At 40.6% G+C, this 15,635-nt stretch overlaps 1 protein-coding gene and 1 long non-coding RNA gene across 8 annotated transcripts in view; one reads left to right on the forward strand and one right to left on the reverse strand.

Moving 5' to 3' along the window:
- The window catches only part of LOC135974358 (uncharacterized), a 154,255-nt gene that overhangs the window by 128,004 nt on the left and 10,616 nt on the right, over window positions 1-15,635 (reverse strand). The window lies entirely within an intron of this gene.
- UBE2E3 (ubiquitin conjugating enzyme E2 E3) overlaps window positions 7,888-15,635 on the forward strand; it is an 82,821-nt gene continuing 75,073 nt past the window's right edge. Inside the window, exons 1-3 of one of the 7 annotated variants that reach the window (XM_065561923.1) lie at window positions 7,888-8,582; window positions 10,324-10,526; window positions 13,369-13,419. In XM_065561923.1, coding sequence (XP_065417995.1) covers window positions 10,333-10,526; window positions 13,369-13,419 — 245 coding nt within the window. In that variant the 5' untranslated portion in view covers window positions 7,888-8,582; window positions 10,324-10,332. Of the gene's footprint in view, window positions 8,583-8,612; window positions 8,729-8,835; window positions 9,230-9,293; window positions 10,190-10,323; window positions 10,527-13,368; window positions 13,420-15,635 lie in introns of those variants that run through there. The other 6 variants (XM_005300495.5, XM_005300494.5, XM_005300493.5 and 3 more) reach the window with 6 other exon arrangements.

Raw genomic sequence — 15,635 nt, forward strand, 5'->3', positions numbered from 1 at the left:
CTTCTGAGCATCTTTTACCAGCCAAAATAGCCATGAGTCCAAATCACAGGTGATAACTGATTTCTTTCAGCACTGCCTTACCCCAGGAACATGCTGAAATCTGTGTGACGGGAAGAGAGGTGTATTCTGTCGTGGGGTTGGTGTATGATTACTGCCATCTGGAGAGGACTTGCCATATGCAGTTGATCTTCTCTGAAAAGTATATTGTCAGTTCCTTACATTGTACTGAGCTAGCTTCTGGAGCGCAATGGATTCAGTCTAGGTTGACAGAGCAAAGGAAAGTTTTACAGAGCACGATTCAGCTGCTTTGATAGAGGAGGGGAAAGGATCTCTTAACTTTTACCTTGGCTGCAATGTAGAATTTAGGAAACTTTTGCAGTAGATTTATCTATAATGATTGTGTTTCTGCAAATTTCATGATTGTGTTTCATGCTCCAATTTCCTTTCTTTCTACTTCAGCTCATGAAAACCATTAGAGACTGAAGGCAATTTGCAGACCCGGTTGACAGGGATAAGGATGTGAGAGTGTCAGTGCTAGTGGCCACTCTGTAGCCATGTGTCTCCCAATTCCTTGGCTTCTCGGTTCATGGGTTGGTTAAGGTACTTGTGTGCATGAAACTTAAAGAATGGACTACGATGGATGAACCTTCTTGTTTATAAATATGAGTGTTGGTGTCTGCTCGAAGAAGGTAGAATAGTCCGACCAAGGCAGAGGTGTACTTATTATATTCCTCAAGCCCACTTATAAGCCAAAGAGTTAATTTAAGAATGTGACAAAACTATGTGCTGAACTGAAGATCACCTTTATGAGATCCGTGATGGACAGCAGATTTGGGCATAATCTGCATGGATGCTGAAATCTCCTAGAAAGATGAGCCCTAGAGACCCCAACATCATATTAGTCAACATCCCTCCTGGGAACCCTTTCCTGCTGGGAGATCTACAGATTAGCAGGATTCCTAGACAGGTTTTTTATTCATCAATTTTCAGATGATATGGATGTATTCAAATGATTCTTTTTCCTCGCCTCTTTTGCATGACTGGATGGCATAGCACAGCTACCATATCCTTGGTTTTGAGCATCCTGGTGATATTGTGCGTGGCAACTTGGGATGAGTTTGGTTAGCCTGGAACTGTGGTGTCATCTAACCTGATTTTAACAAGGCAAGTCAGAGTGGATTTCTCAACCAGCTGTGAGGGTCAGTGACTAAACAGTTTTTTTGATCAGGCATGAAGCAGTATGATTTTGAGCTCTGTTAATGTAAGCATTGTACAAACATAGAAACACATACAATTACTTCATGTAAGAGCTTTTGAGGGAATGAAATAATTGCTCTACTTCTGTGGATACTCTTTACCACATTGGAGATCTATTCCTGAGTACTGAGGAGCGGTGGAGGAAAACGTGCTATTCTTCCACCCAGTTCCCTTTATTTTTTTTCTTTTTCTTCTGGGAATATACCCTTAGCCTACTAACTTTCAACCCTGTGCCTTATATTGTATATACTATATATTACTCATCTGTATTGTGCCTTTTGAGTTTGTCAATAATGTTTTAACTGATAAGGAATAATACAAAGAAAATGAGTAGATTTGGAGCTTTGTAAACCGTTCTTTCACATACTCATTTATTTGTTGGATAGGATTCTAAAAATGCACAGTGTAGGAATTTCAAAGACAGAGTCAGCAGTTTCCTCAGTGCAGGAAACTAAACAGGTTTTGTTGTTGTTGTTTTGTTTGTTTTTGCAGAAATTCACACATTCTGAGTCATGAGACATTTTTCACCAATGGGAACTATATTTTGCCACATCTCTCTAGGCTTATCGCTACGAATTTGGCCATGTGTATCTCCATGAAAGATTTGCTAATTTTTCTTTATAAAAATGAGGTAAATATCACACAAGCATTTTTGCTAGAGCTATGTCCTATCTAGATATTACACCACTTCAGAGTATGTTTGAGAGGAAAGACTAGGCAAATAGTAGAAAAATCATACATTGAAGTCTATTAAAATTGTCATCAAAGTGAACATGATTTGACAATTTAAATTGACTTCTCATGGGTTCCAAAATTATTTTATCTTTGGACTGATGCTGAGATGGAGATACTGTGTATAAAACACTGACCTCACTGGGAGCTGTTAGGGGCTTGGCACTTTTGAAAATCAGGCCATCTGCTTAGGCACCCAAGTGGATTTAGGAACCTAACTTTAGGCACCTATTTTTAAAAATCTTGGCCTCCACATATTGTCCCAGTTCAATCCCCAGTCACATGAGAGCAACTCCACTGTCCAAGAAATTGCTCAGTTAATGATTTTCTTTTTGCACTAGGATCAATATGAACTAGTCACAGGGAAATAACTACTCAAAGTCCTGTTCATGCTATCATCAAAGGCCAAGAGACCAGTCTTACCCAGGGCTGAAATAGAAACTAAAATAAGCAGAACTCAGGAATCATGATATGCATTAAAAAAAAAACTAAACAACTTATAGTAATTTAGGGATAAGAATAACCACAAGAGAAGTTATTTATGGCTTTCAAAATCAGGGATATAGTACAAAGTGAAATAATCCTTTGATGGAAGATGTCTGGAAGCAGCTTCATCAGCATATTTTTTCCACTATTTTGAAAGTAGCACCATGTTCTTATTTATTCTACTCTAAAATAGTGCTCTTTATTTTTATTTAACCAACTAATCCTTTTTTAAAAAACAACAACACTGCATAATATTCACTATAGGCATTAGCAGAAATACTACAAGAAAAAGTAAAAGGCAACCATCCGAAATTCAAATTTGACGAGGCAGGATTAGACAAAGAAAATAAGCAAATAAGGGTGGCTTCAGTTAAGTTTGTTACTGTCTAGTGTTCTGAACCACTGCTGTTTACAGGATATGAGAACATCTTTTCAGCTAACCGATGCGCATACTAAAGCATTTTAAAGTTGTACTTGAGCATTTGACAGCCACTCACTACATTAATTTTTCTGTTATAGTTGCAACTTTAACCTCAAGAGGACGATAACATACATAGGGAAGCAGTGTCACACAACTCTCCCGCCTGAAAAGATACAGCAGGTTGAGTTACATATTTATTAAATATTATAAAAAGATGCACACATTGCGGTGCCACATCTCATTTACTGGGGGCCCCAGCAGCAGCCAGGATCACTTTATTGAAAGCTCATCACATTTTAATTGCAAACATAAAAGCGAATGAAACAATAGACGACACAGATTAGACTTTGTGGACTAAGACGGGGCACATTCACCCTTGAAGCACCCCCTCAGCTTCCATCCATGCATATTGTCACCAGTATCCTCGGCTCAAGCACCTCCTGCAGGCTGTCTGCCTCTCACTATGTCTTCCACAGCTCGGCACCTCACCCAAGTCACATAAGTCACTCCCCTTCCAGTGTAATAAAGTCCCAACTGAAAGGGACAAAACCATTCTCTCTTTCCACACTCAATCCTCCGCACACTCTTCGCCCCGCTCCTGGGCTCTGCAGAGTTCCTCCTCACTCTTCCCAGAGGCCTGGCTCCTCCCACGCAAATGACCATCAGGGTTCCTTCTCTGGAGCTTCTCTTCTCTCCAGCTGCCCTCTCCCTTCAGTCAGTCTCAGGGTACAAGCTCCTCTGTTTTTTCTTTCCACTCTAGTCTGGACCTTCTTCCATCATCCAACTCTCCTAGCCTTGCCTCTCTTTCAGAGCCTTTTCAAAGCCCTCACCCAGTCCTGCCCTTCTCTCAGAGCCCACTGCCAGGGGTGTCCTTTTTCCTGCAGCACAGCTTTTCAAGCCAGCCTTCTCCTAGCCTAGTTCGGATACCAGGGCTTACTCTCCCCCCCACGCACCCTGCCCTGTCCCCTTCCCCCCAAGGGCTTCCTTTTTACTTCTTCTCTATTCCCAGAAAGTGACTGCAGACTCTCTCCCTATCAGGAGCACCGCCAGCTTTTCTGCCGCCCTAGGCGGCGGAAGGTCCCACTCTGAAATGCTGCCCCCAAAGAGGCGGCGGAAGGTCCCGCCGCCGAAATACCGCCGTGGTTGCCGCCCCCCAAATTGTAGCGCCTTAGGCGACCACCTAGGTTGCCTAATGGGTTGCGCCGGCCCTGCTCCCTATGAGCCTCTTGTACTATAAACTTCCTCTCTTTATAGTAACCAGCCTGTTCCTGCCCAAGTGGGCTTCATGTCAATTAAGCCTGGCTCCCACTCCAGGTGCAGCCTGGTACATTAATTGGCCTCTCAGGCCCACATTAGCCCATTCGGGGCCTATGTGGGGTACACACGCCATTACAGGGACAGAGACAAGTTTAGCTGCAGATCGTAGTACTTTGCACTGTCATTTGGGAGACTTGTTTTCTCTCATTTACTTAGCTGAGAGTGCTGGGGTGACACCACACTGAACAGGCTGGATTGGCCTCATGTCTCTCAATAGACAATTATCCAGCCCGTTAAAGAGTGCCATGAAAGACTCCAAAGGAAGACCTGTTCATGCCTTGCCTGGAAAGAGTATGGTGGCCAAAATAAGTGTGAAATAGAGAACTTCATTATATCATGATCTGAAAGACAAAGGGAAATGGAAATTTCCCTTTGAAAATACAGGATATGTAAGAAGAGCTACCTCACACCTTCAGATCATAACCACTTTTGAATGAAGTCTTTCTCAGAAAGCTGACAAATAGTACTAAGCCAGTTATTTAAAGACAGCTTCATTCTCACATCGCACAGATGGTGTGACAAAGAAAGTGCTTAATATTAATGATGACCCATGTTGCCATCTACAGCACCATTTCACTGTTTCCAAACTTTTGACTAATTTTGGTGAATTTAACCCTCAAATCCATTCCTTATAGCTTCCTCCAACTTTTGCAGGCATCCTGTGCTTCTCAGGTAAGTCAGCTGATCATGATTCTTTGAGGCAGATACTTCTTCTCCACTGTAGACTAGGTGAGTAGGCCATGCTGACTTTTTCACCAGTGCAGAGGACCTGACAATAAATACAAATATTTTATGGGCCTTATCCTATAATTATTGTGTACTCAACCGCTTCTAGGTTGGTGCCTCAGTTGCTACCATAATATAAATATCAAATAATAATATAAGTGCAATCCATTTTTATCTCATAGTAACCACTGTCCTAAAAATACTTTATTCATTCCTTTGACTTTGCAACTATTGCGTTTGTAGCTCTGGCACTGCAATAGAATTTCAACAGGTATTCAGATTCCATAGTGCGGTATGGAAACATACATAGAACAGAAATACTTATTGCTATTCAGAGAGTCATTTACAGCCAGAAATGAGAGCATTTGATGAAGATGGAGCAGACAACTGACCGTGTCAGTCAAGCTGTTCGTCAAGATGAACTGCCACAACCCTGGCATTCTGTTATCATTGGTGGGGCCTTATGCGATTAGAGGTAGGGGAGTCAAGCAATGAGTTATCCTTCTCTTCCCAGTTCTGCTGCTAGAAGGGGAAACTTGCTTTCCCTGCTGATTCTGCTGTCAGAATGGGACAAAAGTGTCAGGCAATTAGTTACTTTCTACTACTGCACCATCTGCCAAATTGAGGGGATGGGGGACTAAGTCATGAGTTCCAAATCCTACAAGGGATTCCCACATGCGTGTAGCCCAAAGCATGCACCAATAACAACTACACATCTGTGTTCTGTCACAATAGCCACTGAGCCATGTCCAGGAAGCTGAGCTTCTGAAAAGGATATCCACAGGAGTTGATGAGAGCATACCTGATGCCTCTCCATTTTGCCCAGGAACAGTGCTTTTGATGGTAGGGTCAAAAGAAACAGCATCCAATGCACATATTCAATGTTTGTGGAAAGGAAATGCAGGTATCCCGCACAAGCAAGTGTCCTGAACTTTTCAGATCAATCTGAACTGTCCTTAGTTGAGCTTTACACTCATTGCACCTCACAATGCTAGCTCTCTTCTCATAGTTGTAATGAGTTGATGGAAAAGAACATATGTAATAGGTACATCAGTAGTGATCCGGCTGATGTCAAATTATGAAGAATAAGATTAGTCACCAAGTTCACGGTATGTTGTTTTCGTATTACTGTCAACAAAATTCGCATTTTCCCCTCTGGCTCTGATTGTACCATACCTCTTCAATAACCTACTTTATATACCTTTTTTATGTAATCCCTTTTTAAAAGTCAGCTGACAACATAGAAATAATAAACAACATACGAAAGGAAAACACAGCTTCTTAAGAGGGAAGTGTCATCCCTTGGGACTTGATGTCAAAGGAATGAATATTCATTCAAATAAACATCTGTTACATCAGCAAGTTGCTGTAATAAATCTGTTTGAAGATGAAGACACAAACAGCTGAAAAATCACATCTAGTTTGTCTTTTCACTTAATCCCTGTTAAATGGGCTCTCTTTTTATTTTCATTTTACATCCTAAAAGCCAAACAGGAACCAGTATGTGGTAGCTGATATGGTGAGCAACCTTTGACCAGTCTAATTATACTCAACCTGCATTATCATTTCATAATTATCCTTCTCTGGATAGCTGGGATGTATTATTCATTTTCACCTATAATAAAATATTATTTAAAATACTTAATCCTGACTTTCAAAGTTCTCTGAATCTACTAAGCACCATATTGTAGCATCATCCACATCTTAACAAAAGCCTTGTAGTGCTGACTGTTAGATTTTGATATTGCCATGTCTCTCTTTTACTAATTATGCCCAGATTGCTCATCATACTAGATACTGTTTATGCTAGGAATTTTCTACAGCATACCTCAGGGGCAAATTGCCTGTAGTGGTGAGCGGGGAATTCTCCATAGCGTACTTTAACAAACAAACCTCCACTATTTCTCCACATCACATCACTACACTCTTCCACCAAACCTTTAGCATACTTTTCATTTGTACTAACTTCAGTTACCCAGAGGATTGTCAACTCAGACACATCCAATTGTTTATTCCTTTTAGACCACAGAGTACACAATCTGGCTCCTTGTTCCCATTAAGCCTAAAAAAATAAAGTAGTTTTAAGTCATTTGGCTAAAGGTGTGCACTGTTTTGTGGGCAACACTTTTCAAAAAAGATTTCTTGTTAATCACTGTATTATTAACGTATTACAAATGTGTTTGTAATGTATTACTTGCACAAATATTTCAAGTAATACATTATTTTAAACAGTCCTTTCCCATCCCATTCTCATCCACCCACATCAGCTATCTACTCTACAAATATTGTTGGGCTATGATCAATTTTCCAATACAAGATGATTTAATTTTCAATATGATCATCTCTTGCACAAGGTTGAAATATTCAGTTTTTCATCCTTCTTGTGCTAGATTCATACTGTCCCCACTTTTGCCATGTACAAATACTCTAGCTGTTGATTGCGCTTAGTTATTTACATCATATAGTGGACTAGTAACCACCAGAAATTACTCTATGCATGACTAGACAGGGGAAGGAAATGACTCTCCCTCCTAAACCAGCTTCTCTGTAAAATGATTCTCCAGCTGGCATATATTGTGATCATTAGTCTTGACACCTCTCCCCCCTAAAAAATAGATTTTACAGCTTGTATGGCTGGTCATTTATGGAGTATCTCAGATCACCATGCTGTTGCCAGTACTTTAGAATAAACAGGATTTTGAATACATATTGCTAACTTTGTTGCTGTTTGTTTTACATAGTTGTGAAATGCATATCTCGCCTCTTTTTTCAGCTCTGTTGCACAATAATACCTTAAGGCCTGGATTATTCTAGTGCACTAAGAGAAGCTGTGTAATTTAGATGTAAAGAAAGGGGGCATGGAGCCAAAAGTTGGCTGGATGCTCTAGGACACAGGTGCCAAATAAGAGTTTTTACAACTTTCTTGTACTAGGGTGTTTAGATTTTTTGTTTGTTTGTTTTTGTTTGTAGAAAGATAGCAGCAGCACTTCTTGCCTATTTTGATGGTACAGTTTCTGGGTTTGTGGCCATTATTTATCAAAATCCGGACTGATCCAAATGCCGAATCAGAGTTTTTGTGGGGCTGTGCTGCTAGGGGACAGCAAGGTCTGGAATTTTAAGGGGCAGTAAGAGCAGTAAACCATCTTCTCTATTTACACATTTTTAATTTCAGGGCTGGGGGCCCAAAAATTGGCTGGATCCAGAAGGCCCTGGATTTCTGAGGCACTCCTGTGCTGGGGCACATTGGGGCCCGGCTTTTGCAGGTGCAGCAAGAAAGACTGAACATTTGAGTCAGTAGGAATTGGTGCTGGGGACAAAACCTGGCTGGATTTAGTTTTCACTCAGACTCGATATGCCGTATGTTAAAGCACTATATTAGTCAAACCCAACCAATCCCAGTGCCCACATACATACATTTACTCCTGAGTGACCTGCCTCTTTACACCGCAGGTTCAGTGACCATCCCTATAAACAGCAGTGAGTGAGAGAGGGGGAACCGGCAAAAGCAGAGCAAGTCAGTTTCCTTGCTCTGGCGAGGCCCCAGCAGGATTTTGCACACTTGTGCATGGCACTGAAGTAATTTCAGGATCTCAGGCTCTCCCTCCGGTAGTGGCTGCTCGGGAGTTGCAAGCTTGCGAGAAAGGTATTTGTACGGGGGGAGGGGAGACGGGACCAGCCACCAGTAAGACACACAAGCAAGGTCCAGGCTGTCAATGCCAACTTGGGGGCTACACAGGGACCAACTCTTTGTCCTTGGCCAGGCCGGGAGAACGCACGCACCCTGCAAAGGTAGAGGAGCGAGAGAGCGTGCGCGTGCCCCAGCCCAGAGGGGGGCGCGCTCTACCAGCCAGGGAGCGAGCGCCCCCTCCCCCGCCCCCATGTCGTTTGGAACTTTGCTGACTGCAACATTCTGAATCCGAACGTAGCGACACAAGGGGGCGGAGGCGATAGAACGCTCGGCTCTTCCCCGTTCCATCCGGCCTCCTTCCCTCGAGGGGAAGATCGCGTTCTCTCTCTTCCCTCTTACCCCCTGCCCCGCCGCGGGAGCCCGCTTTGCAAAAAGGGGGCACGCCAGCGCCACCCTCCGGCCACCGAGCCGCACTGCACCCTCCCCCCGTCTCTCCCCCCTGCTCCGACTCTCAATGTTCCACACTGCCCGGCCACAGAGCCTCCTCTGCTGCTTTATATCCCCCCGGCTTCCTCCAGCCCCTCCACCGATACTGTATCCCCTTCCCTCCCCCCCTCCATCCCTCCCCTCCGACCTAACACCGGGACAGGACGCCTGCGAAGGTAAAGGAGAAGCGGGTTAGGTGGCTGCAGCAGGAGCCTGGGCGAGCTTGGTGGGGGGAGGAGGAGAAGGAGGAGGCGCGGGGGGGGGGAGGTTGGTAGAGGGAGCTTTGTTCTTGTTTTCAGCGCTTGCTGCCTGTCGGTGGCCGGGAGAGAGAGGAGCCGGGACTGAGTTCACGCCTCACTTGGTGCACACACACCATGCTGATCCTGGAGAGCCTCCTACCATAACAACCCCTCCGTACCCTCCTCGCTGGGAGCTCGATCTCTCCCCACAAAGCCGGGGAGGGGGGGAGAGAAGAGGGCGAGTGTGTGTGCAAAGCTGCATTTCAACCCTGCTGCAATTTCCTACTAGGAGCTTCATTTTCTTTTTCAGCACTCCCCCCCCCCTCCAATTTGGGTGCCTCCCGCGTGTATCTATATAATTTCCCCCCCTAAAAATGTCGGTCTGTTTTGTAGAAACTGATCAAGAATCGGTGGCGTTAAAAGCTTTGCAGAAGGTGCAGTTTTAATTAAGCTTCTTCCCCCTCCAGGAGCTTTGTGGTGGCCAAATGCAATTCTTGCTGCTGGCCATGTAAATAACCGAGGCTTCTGCTTTCTGAGTTGTTTTAAATATATAGTGTTTAAAAAAAAATCACTCCTCCTCCTCACGGCCCTTTAAATACAAAGAGACAGAGTGAGTGTAAATTTCAATCTGAAATCGGCCGGAGTGTTATTGGCAATATACTGTCTCAGAGAGAAGGGGTAATCTGGCTGCTTGGACCCAATAAAATACTCTACTCCAGTGTAAATATTTACAGGGTATTAATGACTTTTTAAAAAACATTGTCAGCGAGGTCTGTTACTTACAATGTGTCATAAGTTATTAATGCTCATTGCCTGAAGGACCCTGCTAAAATCCCTGTCTCATGACTTTGAACAAAGTAGGCAATTGATATGTTGTCTAAAGTATGAAAAAAAAATGTGAGTGGGCTTTAAAAAAACTGGAGATGTCTATATTAAAAAAAAAAGTGTAAATATTACTTTGTAACTGTCAAACTGCAACCTAAAGTGAACTCTGCTTTTTTCCCCTCCCCTCTCTTTTCCTCCCCCAAAAGTTCACCACGATGTCCAGTGACAGGCAAAGGTCAGATGATGAAAGTCCAAGTACCAGCAGTGGTAGTTCAGATGCAGATCAGAGGGACCCACCAGCACCCGAACCTGAAGAGCAAGAAGAAAGAAAACCTTCTGCAACCCAACAGAAGAAAAATACCAAACTATCCAGCAAAACTACTGCTAAGCTATCCACTAGTGCTAAAAGGTAATGACTATAAGAAGTGATTGTTAAACATTCTATCACTGTATTTTTTAAGCTATAATATTTTCACAGCATTTTTAAGACAGACGGATTCTTGCAAAGCTGTATTAGGGAGTCATTTACTGAATTACAAACTTTTTTGAGTTAGGTGGCTGTCAATCAATAGCTTCAATAATGCGACGGTTAGTAAGCTAACCGTTAAATAAACTTGTCACATTTCATTGGAAGAGACCTTTAAGAACTTTATAACTTTAAAAATTAAAATACTGGCTTCTAAAAGCTTTTATTCGCTAACATGAATTTTATCCTTGCAAGAAGTATGAGAACTATAAACATCTTTTTCACCTGAGTTCAAAGGCTTAGCCTTTCTTCCTTTATTTGTGTAGAATACCATCCTTCTGGTGTATTTCAATAGATTGTGTGTACTGTTGACAATCAGTGCTATTGTATACAAAAATATTTACAATAACTTAACTGGCACAAAAATAGATGGTTTTAGGATTGTACTTATAACTTCCTTTTCATGCCAACATACAGTATATCCTTTATACACAGCAACCTAATATAATGTGTTATTCTGTAGTTCTTCCTTTGGAAAAACTACCAACTTCAGACAGGGCCTGCAGAATCAGACTCTGGAGATTAATATATAGCCTCTACCTTTAAGTGTCAAAAACTTCACAAACCTCTTGTAGTCTATTTGATAAATATCTGTATTTACATATAAAATTTCTGTCAGACTGGCTTTCAGTAAGTGCACACTGATCATTTTCTTTAACTTCAGCCATGTGAAACAGGCAGACTTTAAATCCCTTGATTTGCTGTGGTCTTTTGAGATAAGACACAATTTATTAATCCTTTCCCTTAAATTCACTTTTCCTTAGGAATACATATTATATGATGGCCAATAGCAAATAGATCTGAAGAGTAACAGTGGGAAAATGATTTTTTAATTTTAGAGTCAGTTCTCTAGTGAACAACTTTGTGCTTTGCTTATTCAGCATGGACACTATAGCTCAACCTTCCATAAAGACCTCAGGAGTTTTATATTCCACTTTAGTAAATACTTCTTGAAATGTTAAAGTGTTAGCCAGAAGTAGAATACTACCTGTATTTTCCACTGATTTTTGTACTTGTAAAGAAATAGAGGTCTAAAATAGTAATAGCTAAGGTAGATACTTTAAATCAGGCCTGGTCTACACTTGAAACCAAGGTCAACCTAGCTACATTGCTCAGGGGCCAGGCTGTGAAAAATTTCGTACCATGTGACATAATTAGATGGACCTAACTCCCACTGTAGATGCAGGTAGGTAAGTGGGAGAAATCCATCGACCTAGCTATCTCCTCTTGAAGGGATGGATTTACTATAAGTGACAGAAAACCCCCTTTTGTCGCTGTAGTAAGTATGTACACTACTACAGCAACGTTGCTTGACACACTACAGCTGTACCATTTGTCATGTGAACATACTATCAGTAAAGAAGCTAACGTATTTGATTGTTTTTATAACTTGTAGTATAATATGTTTAAGATAATGCTTTTGCCAGCCCGTTTGAAAAGCTTGAGGTGTATTGTACAGAAAATCTCACCACTGAATTTTTCCGTGCAACTTTACTTTCCTTAATCATGATGGGGTCTGATTCCACATATCTTGAGTAGTTCTGAGTCATCTAATTGAACTTAATGGGACTATTCCTGAAAGGTCTTTCAGGATCAGGTTCTGTTGATCTCATTTAAATTGGAAACATTAGCATACTGACAGCTGTTCAATCTTATTTTATGGGCCTTCTTTTCTAAAAAGTTAGTATCTCTTGTTTTACAGACAATTAGCAGCAAGAAACAAAATTTCTTTAGTCTTAGAAGTAATTTAATACACACCTTTTAAACCAGGCGTATTTTTCTGGATAACTTGTTTAATTGGCAAAAAGTTTAGAAAATATTCTGGATATTATTAACACTTCTATAACTACACCTCTACCCCAATATAACGCTGTCCTCAGAAGGCAAAAAAATCTTACCGCGTTATAGGTGAAACCGCGTTATATCGAACTTGCTTTGATCCACCAGTGTGCGCAGCCCCGCCCCCCCCGGAACGCTGCTTTACCGTGTTATATCTGAATTTGTGTTATATCAGGTCGCGTTATATCGGGGTAGAGGTGTACTATCAAAGGAGACAGTGAAACTATCATGGATTGTTTCTGATTAAGATAATTTATTTTACTAATATTATATAAAAACAGCAAAAATACTGTATTGTCTCAGGGGAGGAGATGTACCATAAGGTGTGTACAGAAGCAAAGTTGATTCTCCAAGAATTATTCCAGTAATAAAAGCAGCTTGGGAAATTTTTAGAGTCACTATGTAAATACTGTATGAAGTAGCATGTAAAATATTGTCAAAAACATGTATTTGTTCACAATATAGCTTGTTAATTCAGTCTCAGTTACAGCTCTGTTACACTGGTTTAAAGTCATTGTCAAATATGCTTGTATAGTCCCCCCCCTTCCCTCATTTGCATATAAGCTTGAAAAGAAAATCTCTCTGGTAAAAAGCATTTAGATATGGATAATAGTTACTTTTATGAGTACTTGTGGGATATTTCTACCTATATGAGGTGAAAATGTTCTGTTCATTTACTGTATCAAGTAAGAAAAAAGCTGCAAAGTTTCTCTGTTATGGGATTTGGGTTATGCCTCTGAGAACAAAGAGGAAGCAGCCATGTTAGCATTACTGAAGGCACAGCCAATCTTGCATTTAACTGCATGGTGGTAGAGGGCAGTGTAATTCCTGATTTATTCTATAGACTATCTCAAATGCTTTGTGTCTGTTCTCATTTCACCCACAGAATTCAGAAGGAGCTAGCTGAAATAACCCTTGATCCTCCTCCTAACTGCAGGTATGTAACAACTTTTTAAATTGTGGACAGTGATAGGAAATTAAAATGGGTAGAGATGTTTGCTCAGCAGAACAGACAAGCAGTTCTTCAATGTTTGTAAGTGGACAACTATAATATAAACATTGTGTAAGGTAAATTGAACAATTGTCTGGGAACATTTGATAATGTATCACAAAGTTTGGATTTTCAAGTACATGTAGTAGTTGTCTCATTGAGACTGATATGAATGGTAGAGTTTGTTCAGTAGATTTTTCTGTAGAGATTCATTGTGTATTTTAAAAGTAAGTGTTATATAAACTTCCAAATGTACTGAAGCTTTGAAGTTAGTGCTTGTACACAATTTGAACTTACCTTTTGCGTTCTGAGATATATGAAAGTGATGCTACGATGCTCTAAAATTTAGATAAATAACTGTGTGAGATTTATTTTTTACAGTTTTCATCTTATTACAGTGAAGTGGTTTAGAGTAAAGCTGAAGTATTACATTTAAAGTTTCTGTCTGTTAGCCAGAGATTGTATTGTCTTGATACATGGTATTTTAAGGAAATTTCCCAGTGGAGTGGGAGATTGTTGGTAGTTTTAGAAAATGAAATTTGAGTGTATAAGAGATAAGTGACATATGCAGTCTTAAAGAAAATTAAGACTAGTGTGGTGCACAATCCGTAAGAAAATTAAACGGTAACAATTGACTAAACTAACTTTTTATCTTTAAAACTTGCTGAAAAATTATCAGCTCTGATGCATATTTATTTTAAGAAAAGATTTCATGTTGACTGTAAGCATCCAATGTTGAAATCTATAATAAATCTTCTTAGGTTTAAATAAGATACCTAATTTAATGTTACCTTTCTATTATACATATTTCAGCAGGCTGTCTGTGCATAAAGTGTACTTTAGTTTAACAGATACTGTGCAATGCCAGCATTATTCATATGTGAGAATACTGAAAATGTTCTGGAGTTTTACTTCGCTTTTTTGGAATATTGAGTAGTTGGAAGACTTTGGTAAAAGGAGTTTTTACAACTCAGTAAAGATGTATTTTTTCATATTTTTATCTGGATGACTGGGATTTATCACAACTTTGTTCTTTTATTTGATTCTTACCGTCAGGGTATCTTATCTGGAGAGGTCCATGCCATGGACGCCCTGTAATAGTCTGATGTATATGTGTGTATGGTCACTGTCTTCCCTGATCAAAGCAGTATGGGTCTCCAGTTCTACATCCCCTTCATGTTAGTGCTATCAGAGACCAAAAGGTGGCATGGTATGGGAGAAAGGGTATTACAAGGAAATAAGCCAGAAGTACTTCACCTTTTAATTTCAAAGCGTGTGTTGCTCTTTACCCATTTTGGGCACATTATGTTACAACTGACTTTCAGAAGGAGATAGTTACCCTCTGCTGTAACATCTGATACGAGCATATTTAGCCTCTGGGAAAATCTGCTCCTCTGGTATCAGTTTAAGTATATCTACATACATAGATAAAGTCTTCAGGGTAGACATGACCAACCAAAGCACGGGGACCATTGTTAAGAACTAGGGAAAAAATAAACAAAAAAGTCTAAAATTATTTGAATTTCTCTGAGAGTGCACGAAAAAATATTTTTGGCCAGTGAAGAAATCTATAATTCTGTTCCTATGTGTCTCATACATATTATATTTAAAGAGAAATTGCACCATTTTCCTCAGTGCAACTGTTTGGCATGTACCTTCCACCTTGTGTAAGATCAGCAATAAATGTGAAAAAGACCTTGGCATCCCTCTGGAGACAAGTCAGATTTTTGGGATGAACAATTTGGAGAGAGAATTCCATTGACTCCAGGAGTACCATGGATTGGAACTTAAAACAGTTTCCCGCCCCCCCCTTCACAAAAAGCTTTTCTATTAGGAAATGAATGCAGCATTTTGTTGCATGTAGAACAGTGAAGCAGAAGACATCATATACCTTCTTATAGCACAAATTTGTCAGCACAAACTGACACAGCATGTGCATGATATACCTTAATTGCTCTGCGTGCAATAAGCAACAAAATGCTATATCACCCCTTGCATATTTGAGGGAAATATAATTTCTTGGAGATGGGGGGGGGGGGAATGTCAGTTAATTTTAGGCTCATAATATAGATTGTATGTGTGTTTTAAAAGTTAGAGAGCTTTGCTATTCATTACAAATGTCCAGAAGGTGTTTCTTAATGTTAATGAAGAGTGTTTTTTTC

The sequence above is a fragment of the Chrysemys picta genome, chromosome 11 (assembly GCF_011386835.1).
Source record: "Chrysemys picta bellii isolate R12L10 chromosome 11, ASM1138683v2, whole genome shotgun sequence".
NCBI lineage: Eukaryota > Metazoa > Chordata > Testudines > Emydidae > Chrysemys > Chrysemys picta.